The sequence below is a fragment of the Oryctolagus cuniculus genome, chromosome 14, assembly GCF_964237555.1.
Source record: "Oryctolagus cuniculus chromosome 14, mOryCun1.1, whole genome shotgun sequence".
Classification (NCBI taxonomy): domain Eukaryota; kingdom Metazoa; phylum Chordata; class Mammalia; order Lagomorpha; family Leporidae; genus Oryctolagus; species Oryctolagus cuniculus.
Genome location: NC_091445.1, coordinates 90183913 through 90208960, shown reverse-complemented (window position 1 = coordinate 90208960; position 25048 = coordinate 90183913). Strand labels below are relative to the sequence as shown.

General features: G+C 46.3%; 1 protein-coding gene and 1 pseudogene across 3 annotated transcripts in view; one reads left to right on the top strand and one right to left on the bottom strand.

Moving 5' to 3' along the window:
• LOC100358360 (polycomb complex protein BMI-1 pseudogene) overlaps positions 1 to 25048 on the top strand; it is a 27099-nt pseudogene extending 2051 nt beyond the window's left edge.
• The window catches only part of CENPH (centromere protein H), a 32066-nt gene continuing 25368 nt past the window's right edge, over positions 18351 to 25048 (bottom strand). For 2 of the 3 annotated variants that reach the window (XM_008262306.4, XM_008262307.4), the window contains exon 9: positions 21456 to 25020. In XM_008262306.4, the coding sequence (XP_008260528.2) occupies positions 24757 to 25020 (264 nt within the window). In that variant the 3' untranslated portion in view covers positions 21456 to 24756. Of the gene's footprint in view, positions 19936 to 21455; positions 25021 to 25048 lie in introns of those variants that run through there. The other variant, XM_070056821.1, reaches the window with a different exon arrangement.

Genomic DNA, 25048 nt, shown 5'->3' with positions numbered 1-25048 from the left:
ACCCACGTGGGAGACCTAGAAAAAGCTCCTGGCTCCTGGCTTTGGCCTGGCCTAGCCTTGCAGCTATCTGGGAAGTGAACCAGTAGATGGAAAAAGCAATCTGTGTGTGTGTGTGTGTGGCTCTCTCTCTCCTTTCTCCTCCCTCCCTCCTTCCCGTCTCTATAAATCTTTCAAATAAATAAATCTTTTAAAATTTTTAAAAAATTCTAGCAGACACCATCTTACTGCCCATCATGACCCCGGGAAGGGGCAGCTTCCGGGGCACAAGCAAGCCACAGCGATCTGGAGTCCTGGGCTTCTGTGGGGCGGGGCCTTTCTTGTCACAGGGCGGGGCAAACGGCTGTGGGCCGCTTTCAAATCTTATTTGAAAGGCAGAGTTACAGAGAAGCAGAAGGGGAGAGAGAGAGATCAGTTGAGATCTCCCATCCACTGGTTCACTCCCTACATGGTTGCAATGGTCAGAACTGTGCCAGTCTGAAGCCAGGAGCCAGGAGCTTCTTCCAGGTCTCCTATGCGGGTGCAGGGGCCCAAGGACTTGGGCCATCTTGTATTGCTTTCCCAGGCCATAGCAGAAAGCTGGATTAGAAGTGGAGCAGCCAGAACTGGATCCAGCGCCATCTGGGATGCCCGCACTGCAGGCAAAGGCTTTACCTGCTGCACCACAGTGGCAACCCTAATAAATATTTAAAAAAAAAAAAAAAAAGAATAAACAGCCATATGATTTGTTTTCTCATTTCCGATGTATTTGCCCTGTGATTGATAAAATGAAGTGTGCAATCATTTGAAAATCCCAGAAGGAACTTTTCAAATACTGTATTTACCATAGGTAAACAAATGCTTGTGTTTAAACCTCTACATGAATGCTGATGGCAGCTCTATTTGTAATAGCCTGAAGTGGAGCAGCAGGTGGCAGCTTTACCCGCCACGCCGCCACAGCGCTACACTCCTGTTTATACATTTTTAACACAACAGTATAACTAGTGCAGCAGGTTACCCATTCTGTTGGCTCTGAAAAGACAGGGGAGCCAATTATGTGAAAGATTATTCACCTCTGTCATCACTCCAGCTCCTGAGTAAGTTTGGAGCTTAAAATGTTTCAGATAGGGGCAAGTGCTTGGCACAGGAGCTGATTCATCACTTGGGGCCCCTGCACTCATACTGGAGGGCGGGGTTAAAAATCCTGGCTCCTCCACTTCTGACCCAGCTTCTTGCCGATGTGCACTCTGGGAAGGGGGAGATGATAGCTCAAGAACTTGCATCTGTGCCAAACTACATGGGAGACCCAGATTGAGTTCTGGCCTGCTGGCTTCTGCCTGACCCAGCCCCGGCTGTTGGGGGCATTTGGGGGAGTAGACCAGCTGATGGAAGATCTGTGTTGTTTGTTTGCCTTTCAAGAAATAAAATTAAATTCATAAGTTTTTTTTTTAATGTTCCAAATGATTGTCAGTGATCCATGAAGAGTCTCCAGCAGAAGGCTCAGCAGTAGGAGTTGTCTGCCCTTACTACTCTTTATTTGTGCGTGAGTGGGGATCCACTGTCCTGGCGTTTGTGCAGCCTGCTATATGCACAGCTGGTTGGTTAGTCACCACCCCGGGGGCTCCCTCTCCCGCTGTGGGCTACCGCCAGTTGGCAGTGGACCTCAGAGTAGACTGTGGAGATGGACTGTCCCGCTGTTGGTGTCCACACTGGACCAGACTGCAGAGGCTCAGGCTCACTCGGTACAGCGAGTTCTGTATTCTTCTTTTCCCTTCTTGTGTTACGGTCTTCAAAGACATCCATGCTCACCAACGCGTTCCGGTTCCAGCTTTCACATTTACTCCGTCACAGCCAGAGGTCCTGCAAACACAGCTTCCTTCTCTCAGAGACAGCGCCCACCGTGGCTCAGGAAACAGAGTCTGCAACGTCAGGCTTAACCCCGTGAGTGAAGAACACCCCACAGTGAATGGGTGTGAAGTAAGCCTGTCAGGCTAACCGACTTTTACAAAAGACAACCAAGATTGTGTCAAAACGAGTGACCGTGCTGAGCAGCCTTCTGGAAAGTTCACCTATTCCCACGCCTTTGCCTCTGCACCACACAACCAAGGCCCGTCCTCCTGGGGCCACGGGCAACACCCTGCGGCTCTGTCCTTGATGACGGAGCTCTGATGTGTGTAACAGGGGAAGGATGCCCGGAGGCGGGTCTGGCGAGTGAACTAGACCGCATCTGCTCGGTGTGATGGGGGCCTCCTCCCAGAGGTGTTTCAGGCAAACCTGGAGGAGTGGCAGCGCCACCTCCAAGGGGCCTGCTCTGAAGAGCACCTCTCACCTCTCCTTTCAGTACAGGGCTTGGTGCTTTATATAGATCCACTGGCGTGAATTTTCTTAGAATGTTTTCTTGGGTGGAAAATATTTTTCAGGGATTTGATAAAGTGATTCATGAAAATAAGTTTAAAAGCAGGGAGTTTCCTGCCTGAGGAGTACATGGGAAACACCTACAAAGGACACCAGAGGTGCGGGCAGGTGGTACAGCAGATTAAGCCAACACTGGCATCGCAGATAGGAGTGCCCATTCGAGTCCAGGCTGCACGTCTTCCAATCCAGCTTCCTGCTAACGCACCTGGGAAGGCAGTGGATGAATGCCCAAGTGCTTGGGGCCCTGCACCCACACTGGAGACCCGGAACTCAGCCTGGCCCGGCCCTGCTGTTGCAGGCATTTGGGAAGTGAACCAGTGGATAGAAGATATTCTCTCGTTTTCTTTTTCTGCTTGTTCTGCTTTTCAAATCTTTAAGAAAAAAAAAAAAAACGCACAATACAGAGACACATGAAATATTCCCTTTCACCTCTTTTCATCTCACATATCAGGAATGGAGGCTGCCCACAGTCCCCCTCCTGGTTTTCTGAGTTCTTTAATAAAACCAGGAAACAGGTGGTCTCCCAGCTGTGTGGAGATACACTCAAAATGTATTTCCAGACTAAGATGTCAAAGAATTCCAGGGAAATCCAGTGTCCCAAGCCACGAGCTCCAGTGAAGAGCTGCAGGACTCAAACTCCTGGCCCTGGCCCTATGACCTGCAGGAGGCGGGCTGGGGGGTGGCAGGGCCTCTGTGACCCAGGAGGCTTGGAAGGAAGTCGGCTTTGTAAGTCAAAAGGCACTTCCAGGCCAATTGTGTAAGAGGGCAAAAGCTTTCTCCTTGAACGCAGAGCTGGGCCCAGAGCACTCACAACCAGGCCCCTCTGACATAGCCACGTTCCCCGCTGTCCCGGCACTGCCCTGGCACTGCAAAGCTGGCACTCGCCGTGTGTTCACAGCCTGGCTGAAGTGGCTGCCTGGGCCCACTTCTGAGGGGGGAGAGCTGCAGGGTGTGGAGCACAGACCAGCAGGCCCTCAGGGGTCCTGGAGAAAATCCGCTGAGATGGAAGGACTGAGCCAGAGAAAGCCCAGGCTCACTGCAGCCCCCATGTCAAGCCATTGACATTGGGCTGATTTGCTGGAAAAGTAAGGGGTTGCAGTTGATTTCTTACCAATGTTGCAGTGGATTCCTTTCTGAGAGGAGGAACGGGGTGGGGGCAAGAGGCACGGAGTCACCACACAGACCCCGGGAGTCGGTGAAAGCAGGCCTGAGGTGAGCAGCCCACAGACTCGTTTATTTGAGTTAGTACAACAGCTCATATAGCCAAGACCAGCCAATCTGGTCAAGGGGCGGTCTATGCCCCAACCAATCACAGCCTGTTGCCAGGCAGTTTCCAAAGCCATCCAATCACAGCCTGTTGCCAGGCAGGCTCCGTTGCCAGGTGGGATTCAAAGCCATCCAATCACAGCCTGTTGCCAGGCAGGCTCTGTTGCCAGGTGGGATTCAAAGCCATTCCTGAGTAACTGACGCTTGCCAGCGGCCACCTTGTCATGGCCGTCTCTCTCCACCACAGTGAGGTGCCTGGGAACTTCAGTGCACAGGATGTCTTGTGAACCTCAGACTTTGACCCTGTGTGGAAAAAGTGTTCCATAGCTGAGAGCAGCATTGTTCCTGGACATCTCCACTCCAGGACCTGGGTACGTAGTCTTGGGCTTCTTAGGAAAGGGGAAACATGGAGCAGAGGAGGGGAATAAGCTCACTTCAGTCTTACTGGGCATCACTCAGGATTTTTTTTTTTTTAAAGATGTATTTATTTACTTGAGAGGCAGAGTTATAGAGAGGGAGCAAGGGAGAGAAAGGTCTTCCATCCACTGGTTCATTCCCCAAATGGCTGCAACAGCCGGAGCTGAGCCAGTCCAAAGCCAGGAGGCAGGAGCTTCTTCCCGGTCTCTCTCGTGGGTGCACGGGACCAAGCACTTGGGCCATCTTCCACTGCTTTCCCAGGCCATCAGTAGGGAGCTGGATTGGAAGTGGAGCAGCCAGGACTCAAACTGGCACCCATATGGGATACTGGTACTGCAGGGTGAGGCTTAGCCTCCTACGTCACAGCGCCAGCCCCAGGATTATTATTATTGTTATTATTATATTATTATTATTATTATTTTGCAATTAGGCTTCAAAACAGGCAGTTCCAGCACACGTTGACTTTGCCTTTGTGTGCATGTTCAACACTGTTAAATCACAGTTGCAGAGACTATTTCTTTTTTTTTTTTTTTTTTAACTTTTATTTAATGAATATACGTTTCCAAAGTACAAATAATGGATTACTATGGCTTCCCCCCCATACCGTCCCTCCCACCCACAACCCTCCCCTTTCCCACTCCCTCTCCCCTTCCATTCACATCAAGATTCATTTTCGATTATCTAATATACAGAAGATCAGCTTAGTATACATTAAGTAAGGATTTCAACAGTTTGCTCCCACACAGAAACATAAAGTGAAAAATAATAGATGATTTTTTTTAATGATGATGAAATCAGATCAGACCTATTGTCATGTTTAATCCCAGTGAGAGTCAAGTTGGGAGATGATAGTTTCTATTCTTTTCTTTTTTTTTTTTTTTTTTTACAGAGGATCAGTTTAGTATGCATTAAGTAAAGATTTCAACAGTTTGCACCCCCATAGAAACACAAAGTGAAATATATTATTTGAGTACTCGTTATAGCATTAAATCTCAATGCACAGCACATTAATGACAGAGATCCTACATGAGGAGTAAGTGCACAGTGACTCCTGTTGTTGACACTGTTAAATCACATGTTATTTTTTTTTTTTAACTTTTATTTAATGAATATACGTTTCCAAAGTACGAATAATGGATTACTATGGCTTCCCCCCCATACCGTCCCTCCCACCCACAACCCTCCCCTTTCCCACTCCCTCTCCCCTTCCATTCACATCAAGATTCATTTTCGATTATCTTAATATACAGAAGATCAGCTTAGTATACATTAAGTAAGGATTTCAACAGTTTGCTCCCACACAGAAACATAAAGTGAAAAATAATAGATGATTTTTTTTAATGATGATGAAATCAGATCAGACCTATTGTCATGTTTAATCCCAGTGAGAGTCAAGTTGGGAGTTGATAGTTTCTATTCTTTTCTTTTTTTTTTTTTTTTTTTTTTTTTTTTTTTTTTTACAGAGGATCAGTTTAGTATGCATTAAGTAAAGATTTCAACAGTTTGCACCCCCATAGAAACACAAAGTGAAATATATTATTTGAGTACTCGTTATAGCATTAAATCTCAATGCACAGCACATTAATGACAGAGATCCTACATGAGGAGTAAGTGCACAGTGACTCCTGTTGTTGACTTTACCAATTGACACTCCTGTCTATGGCATCAGTAATCTCCCTATGCTCCAGTCATGAGTTTCCAAGGCTATGGAAGCCCCTTGAGTTCTCCGACTCTTATCTTGTTTAGACAAGGTCATAGTCAAAGTGAAGGTTCTCTCCTCCCTTCAGAGAAAGGCACCTCCCTCTTTGAAGACCTGTTCTTTCCACTGGGATCTCACTCACAGAGATCTTTTGCCAGAGTGTCTTGGCTTTCCATGCCTGAAATACTCTCATGGGCTTTTCAGCCAGATCTGAATGCCTTTAGGGCTGATTCTGAGGCCAGAGTGCTATTTAGGGCATCTGCCATTCTATGAGTCTGCTGAGTATCTCACTTCCCATGTTGGATCACTCTCCCCTTTATTTATTCTATCGGTTAGTGTTAGCAGGTACTAGACTTGCTTATGTGCTCCCTTTGACTCTTAGTCCTTTCATTATGATCAATTGCGAACTGAGATTGATCACTTGGACTAGTGAGATGGCATTGGTACATGCCACCTTGATGGGATTAAATTGGAGTCCCCTGGTATGTTTCTAACTCTACCATTTGGGGCAAGTCAGCTTGAGCATGTCCCAAATTATATATCTCTTCCCTCTCTTATTCCTACTCTTATGTTTAACAGGGATCACATTTCAGTTAAATTTCAACACTTAAGAATAACTGTGTATTAATTAACTGCAACACTGTTAAATCACAGTTGCAGAGACTATTTCAAGCTTAGTTGGATAATTTCCCTTCGGTCTAAACAGTAGATGGTCTAAGGGTGGCTGGGGGTCAGATCAAAAGGTGGGACTCCATCACCCTAGCCAGGGCAGGGTTGCTACAAGAGATCTTCACACGTTAGCCCAGCACTTCCACTCCAGTTACTTGTCCAGCAGTGCAAAGCAGTGGTGAGTGCAAGTAACCTGGAAGAGCCATGGAAGTGGAGATGACTTGCAGATAGGCCTAAAAATGAAGCTCTCCCACGTTACTGGTCTCAGAAGCACTGGGGAACATTTCTGGAAGCTCTATGACCCTCACTACCACCACCCCACCCCTCCCCACCCCACCCCACCCCTCCCCACCCCACACCTCCCACCCCACCCCACCCCACCCCTCCCCACACCTCCCCACCCCACCCCACTCCACCCCTCCCCACCCCACCCCACACCTCCCCACCCCTCCCCACACCTCCCCACACCTCCCCACCCCTCCCCACCCCACCCCACACCTCCCCACCCCACCCCTCCCCACCCCTGCCTCCAAGTCCTAAGCAGCTGGAGGTGCACAGTCCTGTTGGGGAGGAGAGGGGGGAGAACGGATGGATTCTACCTGGGGCAAAAGGATGAGGAAAGGGCCAAAGACTCAGAGCTGGAAAACAGTTCTAGGGAAACATGGCTGGCAGGGGCGATGCCATCCATGCTGCATGACAAAGTCAGAGCTGGGGGAGGGGAACTCCACAAAGCAGGAAGCCCCTGACTGAACTGAAGCCGTCTTCTCTGTTGTTTTTATTAGGCTTAATAGTGATGTAGTCTTTGGGTTTGGGTGTGGGAATCATGGATATCAATGTAAGCAAAATTGTTCCTTGTTAAAAAATGAGTTATAGGAGGTGACAGGAGAAATCAGAGGGGAATCTCCTAAAATTTGTCTAGAGCAAAATATTATTAGGAACATGAGTAATAAGGAGGTTTTGTTTTTTTTTGTTGTTGTTGTTGTTTTGTGTTTTTGGTTTTTTTTTTTTTTTTTTTTTTTGACAGGCAGAGTTAGACAGTGAGAGAGAGAGAGAAAGGTCTTCCTTTTGCCGTTGGTTCACCCGCCAAGTGGCTGCTATGGCCAGCGTGCTGTGCTGATCTGAAGCCAGGAGCCAGGTGCTTCTCCTGGTCTCCCATGCGGGTGCAGGGCCCAAGGACTTGGGCCATCCTCCACTGCCCTCCCGGGCCACAGCAGAGAGCTGGCCTGGAAGAGGGGCAACCGGGACAGAATCCGAGGAGTTTTATGAGAAAACAGGACAGAAAGAGCATGCAGGTGCTTGTTTCCACAGACCCTCCCCCCTTACCTTATACAGGAGTGTATGATGAGAATGGTAGGTGCGTAGTTAATGCTACAGCAAGTGGATTGATGAACAAGCACTGCCATTCTTACTAAGGTTAGGGCATTATGCTCCTGCTTGGAAATGTAGAACACAGGAACATGGAACTCTTACATTAGGCAATGGAATAGATCCTATAAAAAACACGGCTGTTGGGCGTGTGATTTACCTTTAGAAAAATAAGATATAATCACTAGAACTTTATCTATACAGTTTTAACCTTTTAAAATAAATCGATTAACCTTTAAAACCTTAGACTTTTTGTCTAGCACCTTTAGATAAGTTAAGCAAGTTTCATATAGTTGACGCATCCACTATGAATGGAGAAATGATTAATGGGGAGGTTACGATGAGGCCATGAAAGGAAAATGAAACAAAACAAGATTATTAGAGAACGGTTACACATCGCCGATCACTTGTGATGTGTTCTTGCTCAGGAAGAACGGAGGCTTAGGAGGAAGAAGGCTTGATGGAAAGTCTGTGTAAAAAGAATAAAAATAAAGCTATGAGAAGGAACAGCAGAATGATGCCTTCCCTCGCTACCTAAACCTCGTCTCCTTTCTTTGTGACACCGCCCCTTCTTCAGGACGTCCTGGACCTGCCAAAGCTGGACCGCGGTACATGGGTGTTAGTGTGCAGATACACAAAGGAAAAGAACATTAAAAAAGAGAGAGAGAGAAAAAAGAAAAAACAAAAAAGAAGAAAGAAAACAAAAAAAGGAAAAAAAAAGAAAGAAAAAAAACAAACAGAAAAGAACATAAAAGGAGCCAGCTTTGTGGTGCAGGTTAAGCCGCCTGTGATGCTTGCACTGGTTCGAGTCCCGGCTGTTCGGATTCTGACCCAGATCCCTGCTGATGCGCTTGGGAAGGCAAAGGGAGACAAATTCTACCCCTGGTTCCCAAATATATGTCATTGCCACATGCAGACTACATTCATTCCATCCTTAGTAGCCCCAAAAGTCTTAACTTGAGTACCAACTCGAATCTAAAGTACATGGGATAGGCATTGTGGCACAGTGGTTTCCACAACTGTCTGGGATGCCTGCATCCAATCCCTGCTCCTCTGCTTTCAAGCCAGCTTCCTGCTGATGCGCAGCCTGGGAGGCAGCAGACAATGGTTCATGTATATGGGTCCCTGCCACCCACATGGGAGACCCAGATGGAGTTCTTGGTTCCTGCCTTCAGCCTCCCCAGCCCTGGCTGTTGCGGTTATTGGAGAGTGAACCAGAGAATGGAATATTGCTAATCTCTCCTCTCCTCTCTGTTGCTCTGCCTTTCAAATAAATAAAAAAAAATTTTTTTAAAAAAATCTAAAGTCCAGAGTCATCTAAATCAGATGTGGAGGAGATGCAAGATACCATCCCAAGGCAAATTCCCCTCCAGGTGTGGGCCTGTGCAATCTCACACATTATCTGATTCTTCTTCCAAAATACAACAGACAGGCATAGCATAGACAGTCCCATTCCAAAAGGGAGAAAACAGGCCAGAAGAAAGGGAAACAGGTCCCAAGTGAGTCCAAGCCCAAGACATTTGGTGCAGTGATTAAGTTGCTGCTTGGAAATGTCACATCCTGTATCAGAGCGCTCGGGTTTGAGTCTTGGCTCTGCTTCCCCTTCCAGCTTCCTGCTAAGGTGCACCCTGGGAGGCAGCAGGTAATGGCTCAAGTACTTGGGTCCCTGCTACCCATGTAGGAGACTGGATTGAATTCAAGGCTCCTGATTTCAGCCCTGGCTTTTGCAGGCATTTAGAGAACAAACCAGCAGATCTCTCTATCTATACCTCTCTCCACCTTTCAAATAAATAAAAAGAAAAAAAATGGGAAAAATGCTCTTCTCTGATCTTTAAAAAATGAACAACCATGACAAAAATCAACAAAAGCCAAAACCGGACAAAGCCAGCAACATTAAGTCTTATCTTCAGAATAATCTTCAGCTCTGTGCTGTGGACACACTGGGGCAGGGTTGGACCCCAAGGCTCCCAGGTGGGGGTGGTGCCCATGCCCACCCCCAGGCAGGTGTCAGGGGTTGGAGCCGGGTGCCTGCAACACTCTCGGGCTGGTGTTGCACAGGTCTGGCTGCTGCGGGGGGTCCTGACTCATGGCTGTGCCACAGCCTCTTAGAGTTAGGCCTCGACAGCACAGGAGTCACTGCTGAGCTCTGCAGTGATTTGGTGTTATCAGTGCAGTCCTCCCTGCCTTCTTGTAGACCTTCCAGCCTCACAAAATCTATCCACTCCAGCTTGCCAGTCTCTTTGAGCCTGTTCCTCTTTCTCCGCCATTCAGGCATTTCGGTATAGCTCATCATGGGATGCCTTCTCTGGGTCACTAGAAGCCTCCCTAGCAGTGAGTTTGCCACCCCCTGGGTCTTTGGCAGAATGTTAAATCTTGGATCTCAAGGCAGACTCTCGCACTCCCAAATAACCTCCTCCTTACCCAATCTTAGTTTAGGGCTTCTTTGAAAAAGAATTCTCAAAATCTAGCTCCACAAGTATCTCCTGGCTCCGGCTAGCTAACACATGCTAATTTTCTCTCTTATTTTTCATTGTATCTTTTTAAGATTTAGAAAAAAAACTTTTTATCTATTTGAAAAGCAGACAGGAAGAGACAGAGATCTCTGGACGCCTGCAACAGCCACGTCTGGTTCAAGCTGCAGCCGGGAGCCCAGAACTCCATCTGGGTCTCCCACGTGGACGGCGGGGACCCAGGCACGGAATCTATCGTCTGCTGCCTTCCACGATATGCTCCACGATGTGGAGGATTTCCAGGGTGCTGGATTGGAGGCAGAGGCAGGGGACTCAAATTGGCACTCTGATACGGGATGTGGATTTCCTTAGCAGCAGTTTAGCCCATGGCATCACAGTGCCAGCCTATATATAATATATACATACAGATATATGCACACATACATCTAGCATACATATCTATACATATATCCACATACACTTCTAGATTTATCTTTTTGAAAGGCAAAGCAGGCAGGCCGGCGCCGCGGCTCACTAGGCTAATCCTCCACCTTGCGGCGCCAGCACACAGGGTTCTAGTCCTGGTCGGGGCGCCGGATTCTGTCCCGGTTGCCCCTCTTCCAGGCCAGCTCTCTGCTGTGGCCAGGGAGTGCAGTGGAGGATGGCCCAAGTGCTTGGGCCCTGCACTCACATGGGAGACCAGGAGAAGCACCTGGCTCCTGCCATCAGATCAGCGCGGTGCGCCGGCCGCAGCGCGCCAGCCACAGTGGCCATTGGAGGGTGAACCAACGGCAAAGGAAGACCTTTCTCTCTGTCTCTCTCTCTCACTGTCCACTCTGCCTGTCAAAAAAAAAAAAAAAAAAAAGGCAAAGCAATAGAGACGGAAGACAAAGATATCTTGCATCTTCTGGCTTACTTCTCAAATACCCATAACAGCCAGGGCTAGGCTGAACCAAACCCAGGAGCTGGAACTCCATTTGGGTCTTCCACAAGGATGGCAGGAACTCAAGTATAGGAGCTGCCTCCCAAGTGCATCAGCTGCCTCCCGAGTGCATTAGCAGGAATCTGGAATTGGAAATGGAGGGGCTGGAACTCAACTCGGTACTCTGATATGGGATGCAGGTGTTCCCAGCATGTATCTTAACTGTTGCACCAAACACCTGATGCTACTAATTATGCAAATTCTTCTGTGCTTCCTCCCTTTCCTGGCTGAAGTAAGATGCAACTAAACCACAGTTATGAACCTGGCAGCCAGGAAGGAAAGTGGAGCCAGATCCTGGAGGGAGTTCCTGTTGCCTTACTGAGTGTTGTCTCCATAGAGTTGTCTTCTAGTTGTGTATGCTGAGGGGAAGAGGTGGGGGAAAGGGTGCTGACTTAAAAAAAAAAAAAAAAGGAGGGGGAGGAGGGGCCAGCCCTGTGTCACAGCTGGTTGGGCTTCTGCTTGCAGCACCAGCATCCCATTTGGGCACTGGTTCAAGTCCTGCTGCTCCACTTCTGATCCAGCTCCTTGCTAATGCACTTGGGAAACAGCAGAAGATGGCCCGAGTTCCTGGGCCCTGTCACCCATGTGGGAGACCGGTGAGAAGCTCTGGGCTCCTGGCTTCCGCCTGGCCCAGCCCCTGTCACTGCAGCCTTTTGGGGGAGTGAACCAGCAGTTGGAAGATCTCTCTTTTTCCTTCTCTGTAACGCTGTCTTTCAAATAAATAAACCTTAAAAAAAAAAAAAAAGTGCGGGGAGGTGGTGAACCACTTCTGAGGCTCTGGCTCAGCCAACTTTCTCTGGAAGGTGGGAATCTTTGGATACTTCCAACCCGGATGTCCCCACCCCATGTAGCAGGGTCTAGGGGTCTCCCACCCAGGGCCTTGACTTTGGCAACACATCTCAGTACATGTTCAATATCTTTGAGGGTCAGCAACTCGACTGACACATTGTCAGCCTTTCTGCTGTGCTGCCCCAGGGGATAAAGGCCTCTTTGTAAACTGCCAAAAGGGCCCTCTGGCCTTCACTCAGTTTTTAGTTGCTGTTCAGTGGCCATAGCTTTTTATTCTCCCTCTGTTGGGCATTGGTGCAACTTAGTAACAGTCAACCAATTCCATTGTCCTTGTATGAACCGGCCACTCACCCCTTCTTTTATATGTGCCTGACTCTCACTGGCCAAGACGTCACCCTCCACTACAAAAGTCTCTTTTTTAAGATTTTTTTAAACATTTATTTGAAAGGTAGAGTTACAGACGCAGAGGCAGAGAGAGAGAGAGAGAGAGAGAGGTCTTCCATCCACTGGTTCACTCCCCAAATGGCTGTAACAGCTGGAGCTGGGCTCATCTGAAGCCAAGAGCCTGGTGCCTCTTCCAGGTCTCCCGTGTGGGTGCAGGGGCCCACGTACTTGGGCTATCCTCCACTGCTTTCCCAGGCCATAGCAGAGAGATGGATCGGAAGTAGGGCAGCCAGGATGCGAACCAGCGGCCCATTTGGGATGCTGGCACTGCAGATGGGGGTTTTACCCGCGATGCCACAGTGCCAGCCCCTACAGTAGTCACTTGAGTGACATTTTAGCGATTGGCATGTGAGATTGTGCCAGTGACTGTGCCCTGATCACAGGTGTTACCTGAGATGGGATCTGAAGCTGAACAGACCGGTGTGTGCCCTGTTCACACGTGTTACCTGAGATGGGATCTGAAGCTGAACAGACAGTTGTGTGCCCTGATCACGTGTGTTACCTGAAATGGGATCTGAAGCTGAGCAGACCGGTGTGTACCCTGTTCACACGTGTTACCTGAGATGGGATCTGAAGCTGAGCAGACCGGTGTGTGCCCTGTTCACGTGTTACCTGAGATGGGATCTGAAGCTGAGCAGACCGGTGTGTGCCCTGATCACGTGTGTTACCTGAGATGGGTCTGAAGCTGAGCAGACCGGTGTGTACCCTGTTCACGTGTGTTACCTGAGATGGGATCTGAAGCTGAGCAGACCGGTGTGCGCCCTGATCACGTGTGTTACCTGAGATGGGATCTGAAGCTGAGCAGACCGGTGTGCGCCCTGTTCACGTGTGTTACCTGAGATGGGATCTGAAGCTGAGCAGACCGGTGTGTGCCCTGTTCACGTGTGTTACCTGAGATGGGATCTGAAGCTGAGCAGACCGGTGTGTGCCCTGATCACGTGTGTCACCTGAGATGGGATCTGAAGCTGAGCAGACCGGTGTGCGCCCTGATCACGTGTGTCACCTGAGATGGGATCTGAAGCTGAGCAGACCGGTGTGTGCCCTGTTCACGTGTGTCACCTGAGATGGGATCTGAAGCTGAGCAGACCGGTGTGTGCCCTGATCACGTGTGTTACCTGAGATGGGATCTGAAGCTGAGCAGACCGGTGTGTGCCCTGTTCATGTGTGTTACCTGAGATGGGATCTGAAGCTGAGCAGACCGGTGTGTGCCCTGTTCACGTGTGTTACCTGAGATGGGATCTGAAGCTGAGCAGACCGGTGTGTACCCTGTTCACGTGTGTTACCTGAGATGGGATCTGAAGCTGAGCAGACCGGTGTGTGCCCTGTTCACACGTGTTACCTGAGATGGGTCTGAAGCTGAGCAGACCGGTGTGTACCCTGTTCACACGTGTTACCTGAGAAGGGATCTGAAGCTGAGCAGACCGGTGTGTGCCCTGTTCACGTGTGTTACCTGAGATGGGATCTGAAGCTGAGCAGACCGGTGTGTGCCCTGTTCACGTGTGTTACCTGAGATGGGATCTGAAGCTGAGCAGACCGGTGTGTGCCCTGTTCACGTGTGTTACCTGAGATGGGATCTGAAGCTGAGCAGACCGGTGTGTACCCTGTTCACACGTGTTACCTGAGATGGGATCTGAAGCTGAGCAGACCGGTGTGTGCCCTGATCACGTGTGTTACCTGAGATGGGATCTGAAGCTGAGCAGACCGGTGTGTGCCCTGATCACGTGTGTTACCTGAGATGGGATCTGAAGCTGAGCAGACCGGTGTGTGCCCTGTTCACGTGTGTTACCTGAGATGGGATCTGAAGCTGAGCAGACCGGTGTGTGCCCTGTTCACGTGTGTTACCTGACATGGGATCTGAAGCTGAGCAGACCGGTGTGTGCCCTGTTCACACGTGTTACCTGAGATGGGATCTGAAGCTGAGCAGACCGGTGTGTGCCCTGTTCACGTGTGTTACCTGAGATGGGATCTGAAGCTGAGCAGACCGGTGTGTGCCCTGATCACGTGTGTTACCTGAGAAGGGACATGAAGCTGAGCAGACCGGTGTGTGCCCTGTTCACGTGTGTTACCTGAGATGGGATCTGAAGCTGAGCAGACCGGTGTGTGCCCTGATCACGTGTGTTACCTGAGAAGGGACATGAAGCTGAGCAGACCGGTGTGTGCCCTGTTCACGTGTGTTACCTGAGATGGGATCTGAAGCTGAGCAGACCGGTGTGTGCCCTGTTCACGTGTGTTACCTGAGATGGGATCTGAAGCTGAGCAGACCGGTGTGTGCCCTGTTCACGTGTGTTACCTGAGATGGGATCTGAAGCTGAGCAGACCGGTGTGTGCCCTGTTCACGTGTGTTACCTGAGATGGGATCTGAAGCTGAGCAGACCGGTGTGTGCCCTGTTCACGTGTGTTACCTGAGATGGGATCTGAAGCTGAGCAGACCGGTGTGTGCCCTGTTCACGTGTTACCTGAGATGGGATCTGAAGCTGAGCAGACCGGTGTGTACCCTGTTCACGTGTGTTACCTGAGATGGGTCTGAAGCTGAGCAGACCGGTGTGTGCCCTGTTCACGTGTGTTACCTGAGATGGGATCTGAAGCTGAGCAGACCGGTGTGTACCCTGTTCACGTGTGTTACCTGAGATGGGATCTGAAGCTGAACAGACCGGTGTGTGCCCTGTTCACACGTGTTACCTGAGATGGGATCTGAAGCTGAGCAGGCCGGTGTGTTTTTAAAGCTCAAAAGCAGCAGCTTAGATTCCCAGCACACTGGTTTTCCTTATCTATAGAGTAAAGGCACATTTCCTGTGTGAAACTCTAGAATTCCAGATGCTCATTTTGAAGTTATTTGAAAGATTTGATTGGCTAACTTTCTTAATAAAACATTTTACTAACGACTGTATCTAGAGAAAGAGATGAAGAAAGTGGGATAAGTCCCATGACTTAGAGCTTAATTTAAGATAATTCAGGTTGTGGCATAGTGCATAAAGCTGCTGCCTGTTGTGCCAGCATCCATACGGGCGCTGGTTCAAGACTCGGCTGCTCCACTTCCCATCCAGTTCTCTGCTGTGGCCTGGGAAAGCAGTAGAAGATGGCCCAAGTCCTTGAGCCTCTGCACCCACATGGGGGATTTGGAGCAATCTCCAGGCTCCTGGCTTCGGATTGATGCAGCTCCGATCACTGCGGCCATCTAAGAAGTGAACCTGTAGATGCAAGACCTCCCCCATACACTCTCTTTCTGCCTCTGCCTCTCTGCCTTTCAAATAAATAAATAAATAAATCTTAAGAAACAAACAACAACAAGAACCTAAACCTTTTAGGGGTGGGCATAGTGGGTAAAGCTACTGTTTGCAATGTGGACATCCCATATGTGTGCTCGTTTGTGTCCTGGCTGCTCCATTTCCCATCCAGCTCCCTACTAATGCACCTGGGAAAGACAGCGGAAGACGGCCCAAGTAACTGGGCCTCTGACACCCATGTGGGAGACCTGGATGAAGCTCCCAGCTCCTGGCTTCAGTCTGGGCCAGCGCTGGCCATTGCAGCCATCTGGGGTATGAACAAGTAGATGGAAGATCTTTCTCTCTCTCTCTGTGATTCTGACTTTCAAATAAATTAATCTTAAAAAAATAAAACTCATTCGAAGTCCATGAATACTAAGAAATCTCCCAGGAATACACAAAGATAATGTCAGAAAGTATCCAATGCAGGGCTGATTCCTGGTAACACAGGTATAGATTTTTTGGGGGCAGGCTACCAGGAGCATGCTGACTTCTGTCTCCTTGTGTTTTTTTTTTTTTTTTCAAAATTTATTTATTTATTTGAAAGGCAGAGTTACACAGAAAGAGGAGAGGCAGAGAGAGAGTGGTCTTCCATCCACTGGTTCACTCCTGAATTGGCCGCAATGGCTGGAACTGTGCCGATCCAAAGCCAGGAGCCAGGAGCTTCTTCTGGGTCTCCTGAAGAACCAAAGTGACTCCATTTTTAAACAATAAAAAAAGCAGCCTCCGTTTCCCATAGCAGACCCGAGTCCTTGTAAAAGCAGGCATTCAGGCATTCCAGAGGTATCAAAGCTTACCAGGGACAGCTAGCTCGGCAGACCAAGGACAGCACAGTAGAGACTGCTGAACAAAGTAACTCCCTGTACCCAAAGCTTCCATGCTGTATGTAACTCCTTTTTCCTGCTGATGTAGCCCTTTTTTCCTTTAAAAACTCTCCCTACAAAGACCGGGGCCTCACTCCTTCCTCCGCTGTGCCGGTTGGTTGGATGGGGTCCCTGTCGCGGCTTGTACTCCCGAATAAACCTTGCTTTTGCAGTTCGGTGTGATCGACTCTCTGGGGGTCTCTGCGGGGATCTAACCATCTGGGCACAACATACTTTTTTGGTGCCCAACATATGTGGGGGCTCGTCCGGGATTGTGATCCTCAAAAAGCCCCCCAGCGACCTCGACCCCCAAGGTTTGCTCCAGTCGGCTGGGTGAGTTCGTTAGTCTATTTGTTCGTTGTTTAACTGTGTCTAAATCTGAATCTGTAGCATCGGCCGTTGCATCTGTATCTGAATCTGTGGAGGGTCACTGCCTGAGCAGACGCGCTCGCAGGGCACACCCCAGAGGAAACGGGAGACGTCCTGATTCCTCGTCTGGGACCTGGGGAGGTCCAATCTGTATCTGGGACCTGGGGAGGTCCAATCTGTATCTGGGGAGATGGGTAGGTCCAATCTGTATCTGGGGACGAAGAAAAGAGGGACTGCTGCAGAGTTCTCGTCTTTGGTCTCCTTCATACTCCTGGAGGTTCGCCCTCGGAGCAGTGGAGACCTTCTGTAATATGACCACCTGAATCTGTCCGTGGAAATTCTGTACGGGCCCCGTGTTTGTTCGTCTTTGTTAAGTGGTGTTTGTGTTATTTCTGTTGACAACTGACTTAACTGGACAGAAGAACATGGGGGCGACTCCATCCTCTCCACTGAATCTAACTCTTGCACAGTAAAAAAAAAAAAAGTAAAAAATGTGACTCATAATAATGTAGGTTAAGGGCTGGGTTGGTCGGACTGGGGTGTGAAGCAGGGCTGGGCATGCGCTGTGGCTGGATGAGGCACTGCCCCCCCCTGGGGGGGGCACCTGGGGAGCCGGGGGCAGCTGCAACTCTGGACGCAAAGATCCCTCTCCTTCCCCCCGCCCCCGCCAGGCCCGCCCCTGCAGCTGCGGTTCCCTACAGCGGCTGGCCTTGCCCGGCGCCTAGCAGCCAACTTAGAACTGGTGCGGATCAGGGGAATCCAACTGTTAAAGCATCGTGAGGGCCCATGGCGTGTGTTGATGTGATATGATTTCTGCCCAGTGCTCTAAATGTTAAAGAAATTCAGTGAAGTACTGAGAAGCCAGCGGGAGCCCTGGGGGGCCAGCGGCGGCATCCAGTTAGCTCTCTCTGGCCCTTAAAAATCTGGGGAAGAGGGTGTAAATCTCGTGCCGGGCCGTACCCATATCTGCAATAGGTCTCCAAGGTGAACAGCCTTTGGCATGTTGGAACAATGTAAATGTTAAAAAGAACAATTACAGTTGGGTTAATTTCCCTAAAGGAGAGACTCCGTGTCTATCGCCAGGCTCTGTTGGCAGGTCTCAAAGCAGCAGCGCTGCTCGCAAGATTGGCACAAAATTCAAATTTGGCCTTGGAGACTGGCGTGGACTGGGTAACTCTCCCCCTTGCCTTATCTCAGAATCTGAACTTTATCTTAGAACCAGGTTTGGTTCTAAGGGTATCCCACCCTTCTGATGGTTCTTCTCTTTTATCTCGTGCAAGCCAGAAGATACTGCTTTGTAACTTGCCGAACTTATTTTGCAATTTGTTTTAAAAAATTTCTGGGTGGTCAGTACTCAATAAAACAGTAATAGGTAATTAGCACTTGTTTTAAATAAATACAATTTTAATTTTAATTAAATTCAGATAGAAATATATAATATCAGCATCTTAAGTCATTTAGGTATAACTGCTAATTTAAATTGGGTAAAGACAAATGAGATAAGTGTCTAAATGTAAACTTTGGTACTTTCAACACCTTATGTTCTATAGAAAAACTACTTAAATTTGCTAACGTGTTTTCATAGATTATATATATAAAAATAGTTCAACATCACTTAAAAGTAATTAATGCTGAAATTTAATGTGTTACCTTGTTTAAAAATGTTGTCTTGACAGATAAAAAACATCACAAGTATAAAAATAAAATGTTTAAAGTAAGTTAAAGAGTGTGTGTAACAGTCACAAAAAGTTATAAGAAAAAAATTTTTGGACACGAAAGGTATTACTGATTCTCTGTTAGAGCAATAAGTTAATCTATTATGTTCTCTTGATGTCTCTGTTAAATTCTAATTGTTTAAAAACAACTGAGTTTTGGCTGTTGCCGCTGCCGCCGGCAGACCGCCCCGCACACCTGCAGAGGCTCCGGGCTCGGGCTGGGCTCCACGCAGAGTTGCAGCCATGGCCGGATGCCAAGTGATCTTGCATCGAGCAGAAATGCATTGAACAACCAGAATCAAGATCACTGAGCTACATCCCCACCTAATGTGTGTGCTTTGTGGAGGATACTTCATTGATGCCACCACCCTAATAGAATGTCTACATTCCTTCTGTAAAACATGTATTGTGCGTTACCCGGAGACCAGCAAGTATTGTCCTATCTGTGATGTTCAAGCTCACAAAACCAGACCACTACTGAATATAAGGTCAGATAAAACTCTTCAAGATATCGTATACAAATTAGTTCCAGGGCTTTTCAAAAATGAAATGAAGAGAAGAAGGGATTTTTATGCAGCTCATCCTTCAGCTGATGCTGCCAATGGCTCTAATGAAGATAGAGGAGAAGTTGCAGATGAAGATAAGAGAATTATAACTGATGATGAAATAATAAGTTTATCCATTGACTTCTTTGACCAGAACAGATTGGATCGGAAAGTAAGCAAAGATAAAGAGAAATCTAAGGAGCAGGTGAATGATAAAAGGTATTTACGATGCCCAGCAGCAATGACTATGACGCACTTAAGAAAGTTTCTCAGAAGTAGAATGGACATACCTAACACTCTCCAGACTGATGGCATGTATGAAGGATTACTGTACACTAATGGATATCGCCTACATTTACACCTGGAGAAGGAATGGTCCACTTCCTTTGAAATACAGAGTTCGACCTACTTGCAAGAGGATGAAGATCAGTCATCAGAGAGATGGACTGACAAATGCTGGAGAACTGGAAAGTGACTCTGGGAGTGACAAGGCCAACAGCCCAGCAGGAGGTATTCCCTCCACCTCTTCTTGTTTGCCTAGCCCCACTACTCCAGTGCAGTCTCCTCATCCAGTTTCCTCACATTTGTAGTACAATGACTGGAACCAGCAACAGCCCCAGCGGTAACCACCAATCTTCCTTTGCCAATAGACCTCGAAAATCATCAGTAAATGGGTCGTCAGCAACTTCATCTGGTTGATACCTGAGACTGTTAAGGAAAAAAAAATTTAAGCCCTGATTTATATAGATCTCTTCATGCCATTACAGCTTTATAGATGCTAATACATGTGACTATATCGTCCAAGTTGCTTTCTTTTGTAGTAACATTAAATTTGGCTATAAAAGATGGACTAGATGTGCTATTCATATGGACGTCAATTGAAAAGAAAGATTGTTATTATAAAAAAAATTGGTTTCTGGGAAGGCAGGCAAGTTTTTTTCTATGCGTTAGGAAAAATGTGAAATGGTTTCTGTAACCATTGTTTGGACTTGGGAATACCCTGCAGTGGATGTAAGCATTGGGCCATAGTTTGTTAATCTCAACTAATGCCTACATTACATTCTCCTTGATTGTTCTTGTTATTATGCTGTTTTGTGAATCTGTAGAAAACAAGTGCTTTTTACCTTGAAATTCAACAAATGGAAAGAATACGCATAGAATAATGCATTCTATGTAGCCATGTCACTGTGAATAACGATTTCTTGCATATTTAGCCATTTTGATTCCTGTTTGATTTTTACTTCTCTGTTGCTACACAAAACCGATCAAAGAAAAGTAAACTTCAGTTTTACACTCTGTATGCCTAAAAGTGAGTACTACCATTTATTTTACTGACTTGTTTAAATAATTCACTTTTGTAAGAATCAAATGGCATTATGCTTGTTGTACAATGCCATATTGGTATATGACATAACAGGAGACAGTATTGTATAATATATTTATAAATACTATAAAGAAAATATTGTGTTTCATGCATTCAGAAGTGATTGTTAAAATTCTCCCAACTGGTTCGACCTTTGCAGATACCCATACCCTATGTTGAGTCTTCTTTACCAACATAGAATGTTTTTAATGTGGATATCAGAGTCTAAATTCTGCATTGCAAGCAGCTGCAAATCATAATGATGACTTCTCCAATAATACATGCTTACTTTTAAAATTGTTGCAGTACAGAAAAAACTTTGAAGGCATACGGAAATAGTGTCCTCATTTTCCATTGGTTATGATGGGATTAATGTTTTTAAAATGCATACTTACCACTAATTTCCGGAACAAATTTTTAAATAAACCAGCAAATTACCAAAAGAAGACATTTTATCTAAAATTATTTTAATAAGTGATACAGCAGTAATTTCAAATTTAAGAGTTGCTTTAGCAGTTAACAGTGGAATATATCTTCTCTGTAATGTCTGGAAATAGAAGCAGTTTATTAGCTTCTACCAGGTATTTTTAAATAGAGCAAGCATATCGAATTTAAAATATGGATAACCCCAACAAATTTCAGTTTGTGTTTTGCTTTGGTCGAACTTGGTGTGTGTTCCACTCATCAGTTATTTGTGAGGGTGTTTATTCTATATGAATATTGTTTCATGTTTGTATGGGAAAATTGTAGCTAAACATTTCATTGTCCCCAGTCTGCAAAAGAAGCACAATTTATTGCTTTGTCTTGCTTATAGTCATTAAATCATTACTTTTACATATATTGCTGTTACTTCTGCTTTCTTTAAAGATACAGTAATGATGTTTTATGAAGCCACAAATACATATATTTTTATTTTGATCTAAATTTGTACAGTTCCATTGTAAGTGTTGCTTCTAATTATAGATGTAAAATGAAATTTCATTTGTAATTGGAAAAAAATCCAATAAAATGGATATTCATTTAGAAAAAAAAACTGAGTTTTTATTAACAGCTATGGGTTATTTAAATATGTGCTTATTTTCAAACCTTTAAATAATCACCCTGTAAAATGATCACATTTGGTCTGTATTATGTCATGATATAAAATGTTATTGATACAGATGTCTGAAAATTATAAAGTCTGATAATCTAGTGTTACTAAACATAATGGTCATCTTAGTGGAGGGGCCCCAGAGGTCTAAAAAAGTTAAGTGTGCCTTGTAAAATCCTACAGGGGCTTTCAAAAATGCTATGTAAAGTAAACAAGTGTCTCTTCTTGGTTACTGCTTATAAAACTAAAGCATTGTTGTTTCTGTGTTTAACTGTCCTCCTATAGGTTGCAATGGACATTTTCCAGCTACATCTATTTTTGTTTTGTTTTTGTTTTTGTTTTGACAGGCAGAGTGGACAGTGAGAGACACAGAGAGAAAGGTCTTCCTTTTGCCGTTGGTTCACTGTCCAATGGCCGCCGCGGCTGGCGTGCTGCGGCCGGCGCACCGCACTGATCCGAAGGCAGGAGCCAGGTGCTTCTCCTGGTCTCCCATGGGGTGCAGGGCCCAAGCACTTGGGCCATCCTCCACTGTACTCCCTGGCCACAGCAGAGAGCTGGCCTGGAAGAGGGGCAACCGGGAAAGAATCCAGTGCCCTGACTGGTACTAGAACCCTGTGTGCCAGTGCTGCAAGGTGGAGGATTAGCCTAGTGAGCCGTGGCGCCGGCCCCAGCTACATCTATTGTATTCAGTACTTTGGGATGACTCTGTAAACTGATAAAGCCAATAATGTATTACAGGTACCAACTGGAAAAAAAGTATAGATAACTGAGGTTACTAAGATCAGAAAGTAATTCAAATCAATTGGTGATTTATAAAAAAGGTTAACGATTTTAACAGCTATTACTGAAACTGCTTTATTGTTCTGATGTATGTGACCCTGTAGTTTGCTGTGAAACTAAATGCATCTATCTAAATGTAGTTAGCCTTTAAATCAACTCCTCTGTATCATTTATGTATGTTTTTCTAATGTCTCTGCTGGACCAAATGTTCTTTATACAAGAAAGTTATCTCAAGTGTCCATATTGCTGTAGAGCTTGATTATATTGTAATCTGTAACAAAATGTTTCCCATAAGTTTAAACAGCTAAAGTTAATCAAAAATTCGGGTAACCTAAATCTCTGTAAACTTGTTAAAAAAAAAAAAACCTGAAAACATTTTATATACTTGTGTTTAAATTTGCTGGTTAAACAAGCTACACCATGTTGGGTATTTAAGAGATGTTTCCGAGTACATGTATTCTTAAAATTTGTGAAGGACATTGGACCTTCTGGTAAGTGTTTTCCTAAGTTGTTGTCTAACAATTAAATCTACTTGCTAAGTTTTCATTTGATATTACTCTTAAAATGTTTGTGCATGGAAGAGTTGCCCTACCTTTTTAACCCTATTGTCATATATGATTATTCCTGTGAGATTACTTAATTACTTAAATTAAGGACTAGTGTAAAAAATTAAATCTGCTGCCAGGCAACACCACACAGAGTAACGTATCTGTTTTGCTTCTGGTGGTGCAAGGTTTTTAGGCATGGCTGGTAACTGGTAAAATTTTGTAGTGACAATCTGGCAGTATCCTTGCATAGCTATTTGGGTAAGGACATAAGTCAGTTCTGTTAAAGGTCAACCATGTTCAGATATCAGAGTAACTCAGCCCAGCTAAATATTCATAAGAAACATGCCTATGACTATAGACTTCTAGTCTAGGCAACGAAAATTAGAGGTGGGACTGAGCACTCCCTTGACTTTCATTCTCTGGTCTGACTTAACAAAAACCAGGAGGAAAAGAGAGCTGGGCATCAGAAACAATGTAAAGATGGGTGGCGGGCCTATTACAGACAGCTCTGTACAGTGATCTGCCCTCAGGGAGACCCAACAGGCCAGTCCACTGCAGTGGCTTTCATGTGGTAAGCCTGGGCTTCAGCAGAAGTCAGCTTACGAAGAGCCCTGGGAGCTCTGCCAGCCAAGAGTTAGATCACTGGAAATGGACCTGCCCTGGAGTTGAAGGACTTCAGGTCAGAGCCACAGATCTTATTGGCTCTAAGCTGAAAAGCCCTTCACTTCGCCCAGCCTCCAAAGTGACCGCCACTGTTGAAAGAATGGCCAAGTGGGGTCAGTAACATTGCAGGCAGAGCTGTAAATTTCCTGTTGGAGATGCCACCTGCCTTTACCTGGCCAGCTCTCCTCCCAGGCCAGCTAGGTAATGGAAGTCAACAGGGTGCCTTCCCCAAGGAGGTTCACACCTCCCTTAAAATGTACCCTATGTAAAAAGATAAATAGGTCTAGGTCCCTTAACTTACAAGGCCTAAAGCCCACCAGCTTATTATCAAGCCCCTTCTATCAGGTTCTCTTTGCCTCTCAATCAGAAAACTTATTTGTAACTTGGACAACACCTTTCTTGACTCCTCTAATAGCGACTCTGCCCATTGTTCTGGACCCTGTCTGGCCCACTCCTGGGTCTCATTCTTTAGTAATTTTGTTGCTTATTGAAATCAGTGGTACACAGACATTCTGTACATATCCTGTGGGGGCAGCAGTAGTATCTCTTAAACAGTATTACTGTAAATAGTGTACTTCAAAATGTAATTACCTTGTTTAAAACCGTGACTTTAACATCTGTATAATTAGTGCATATGGTATCTACTCTCCATTATCAGGATAATTCATTATTAGGTAAATTTGGCTAGTAGGGAGTACAGTTCTGTGAGCAGTGTTTCCTATTAAATATCAACTACTGTCTCAGTTACACGTAGCAGCAGCAGCTCCGCCTTGTTCGGGAAAAGTAAATGCACAAAGTTAAAAAGTTAAAAGACCTGCTGCAGATAGCTAGTCATTATTCTGTGTATAAAAGTAGAGCAGAAATTAAACGCTGAGGATTTCTGTAAATTCTTTGTTCTCGGTAGTAGATCGCCGTTTATACTCCCAACATGTGTGTACTGGTAATCCTCTCCCACACTAATGAGTGGCTTTTCTCCCAGTTTTGCTGGAAGCTGCTTTATTCTCACCCTGTCTCTATACTACAGTGTCTGTTTAAGTGTTTACAGCTGGTAATGGAGCAAACCAAGGCCTTTGGCAACCAGGCGGTCAACCAAATGCTACTACAGGAATGTGCTCGGCTCCCCACCCAGGAGACAGCGGCTTAAGACATCGCCCCGTGGCAGCGCAGAGTGCCTCGTTGCTCCACGTCAGCAGGGGTGGCTCTGAAGACGGATCGTCATCCCTCTGCACCTCTTGGACTTCTGGGACTGATGTGGTGGGCTGTGAGCCACTCTGGGAAAGAATGCTGCTTTTACGCCCATCACTCGGGCCTAATAAAAGATAACACGGCTGGCTAAGGTCAGGAAGCGGCTGGCAAAAAAAAAAAAAAAAAAAAGAA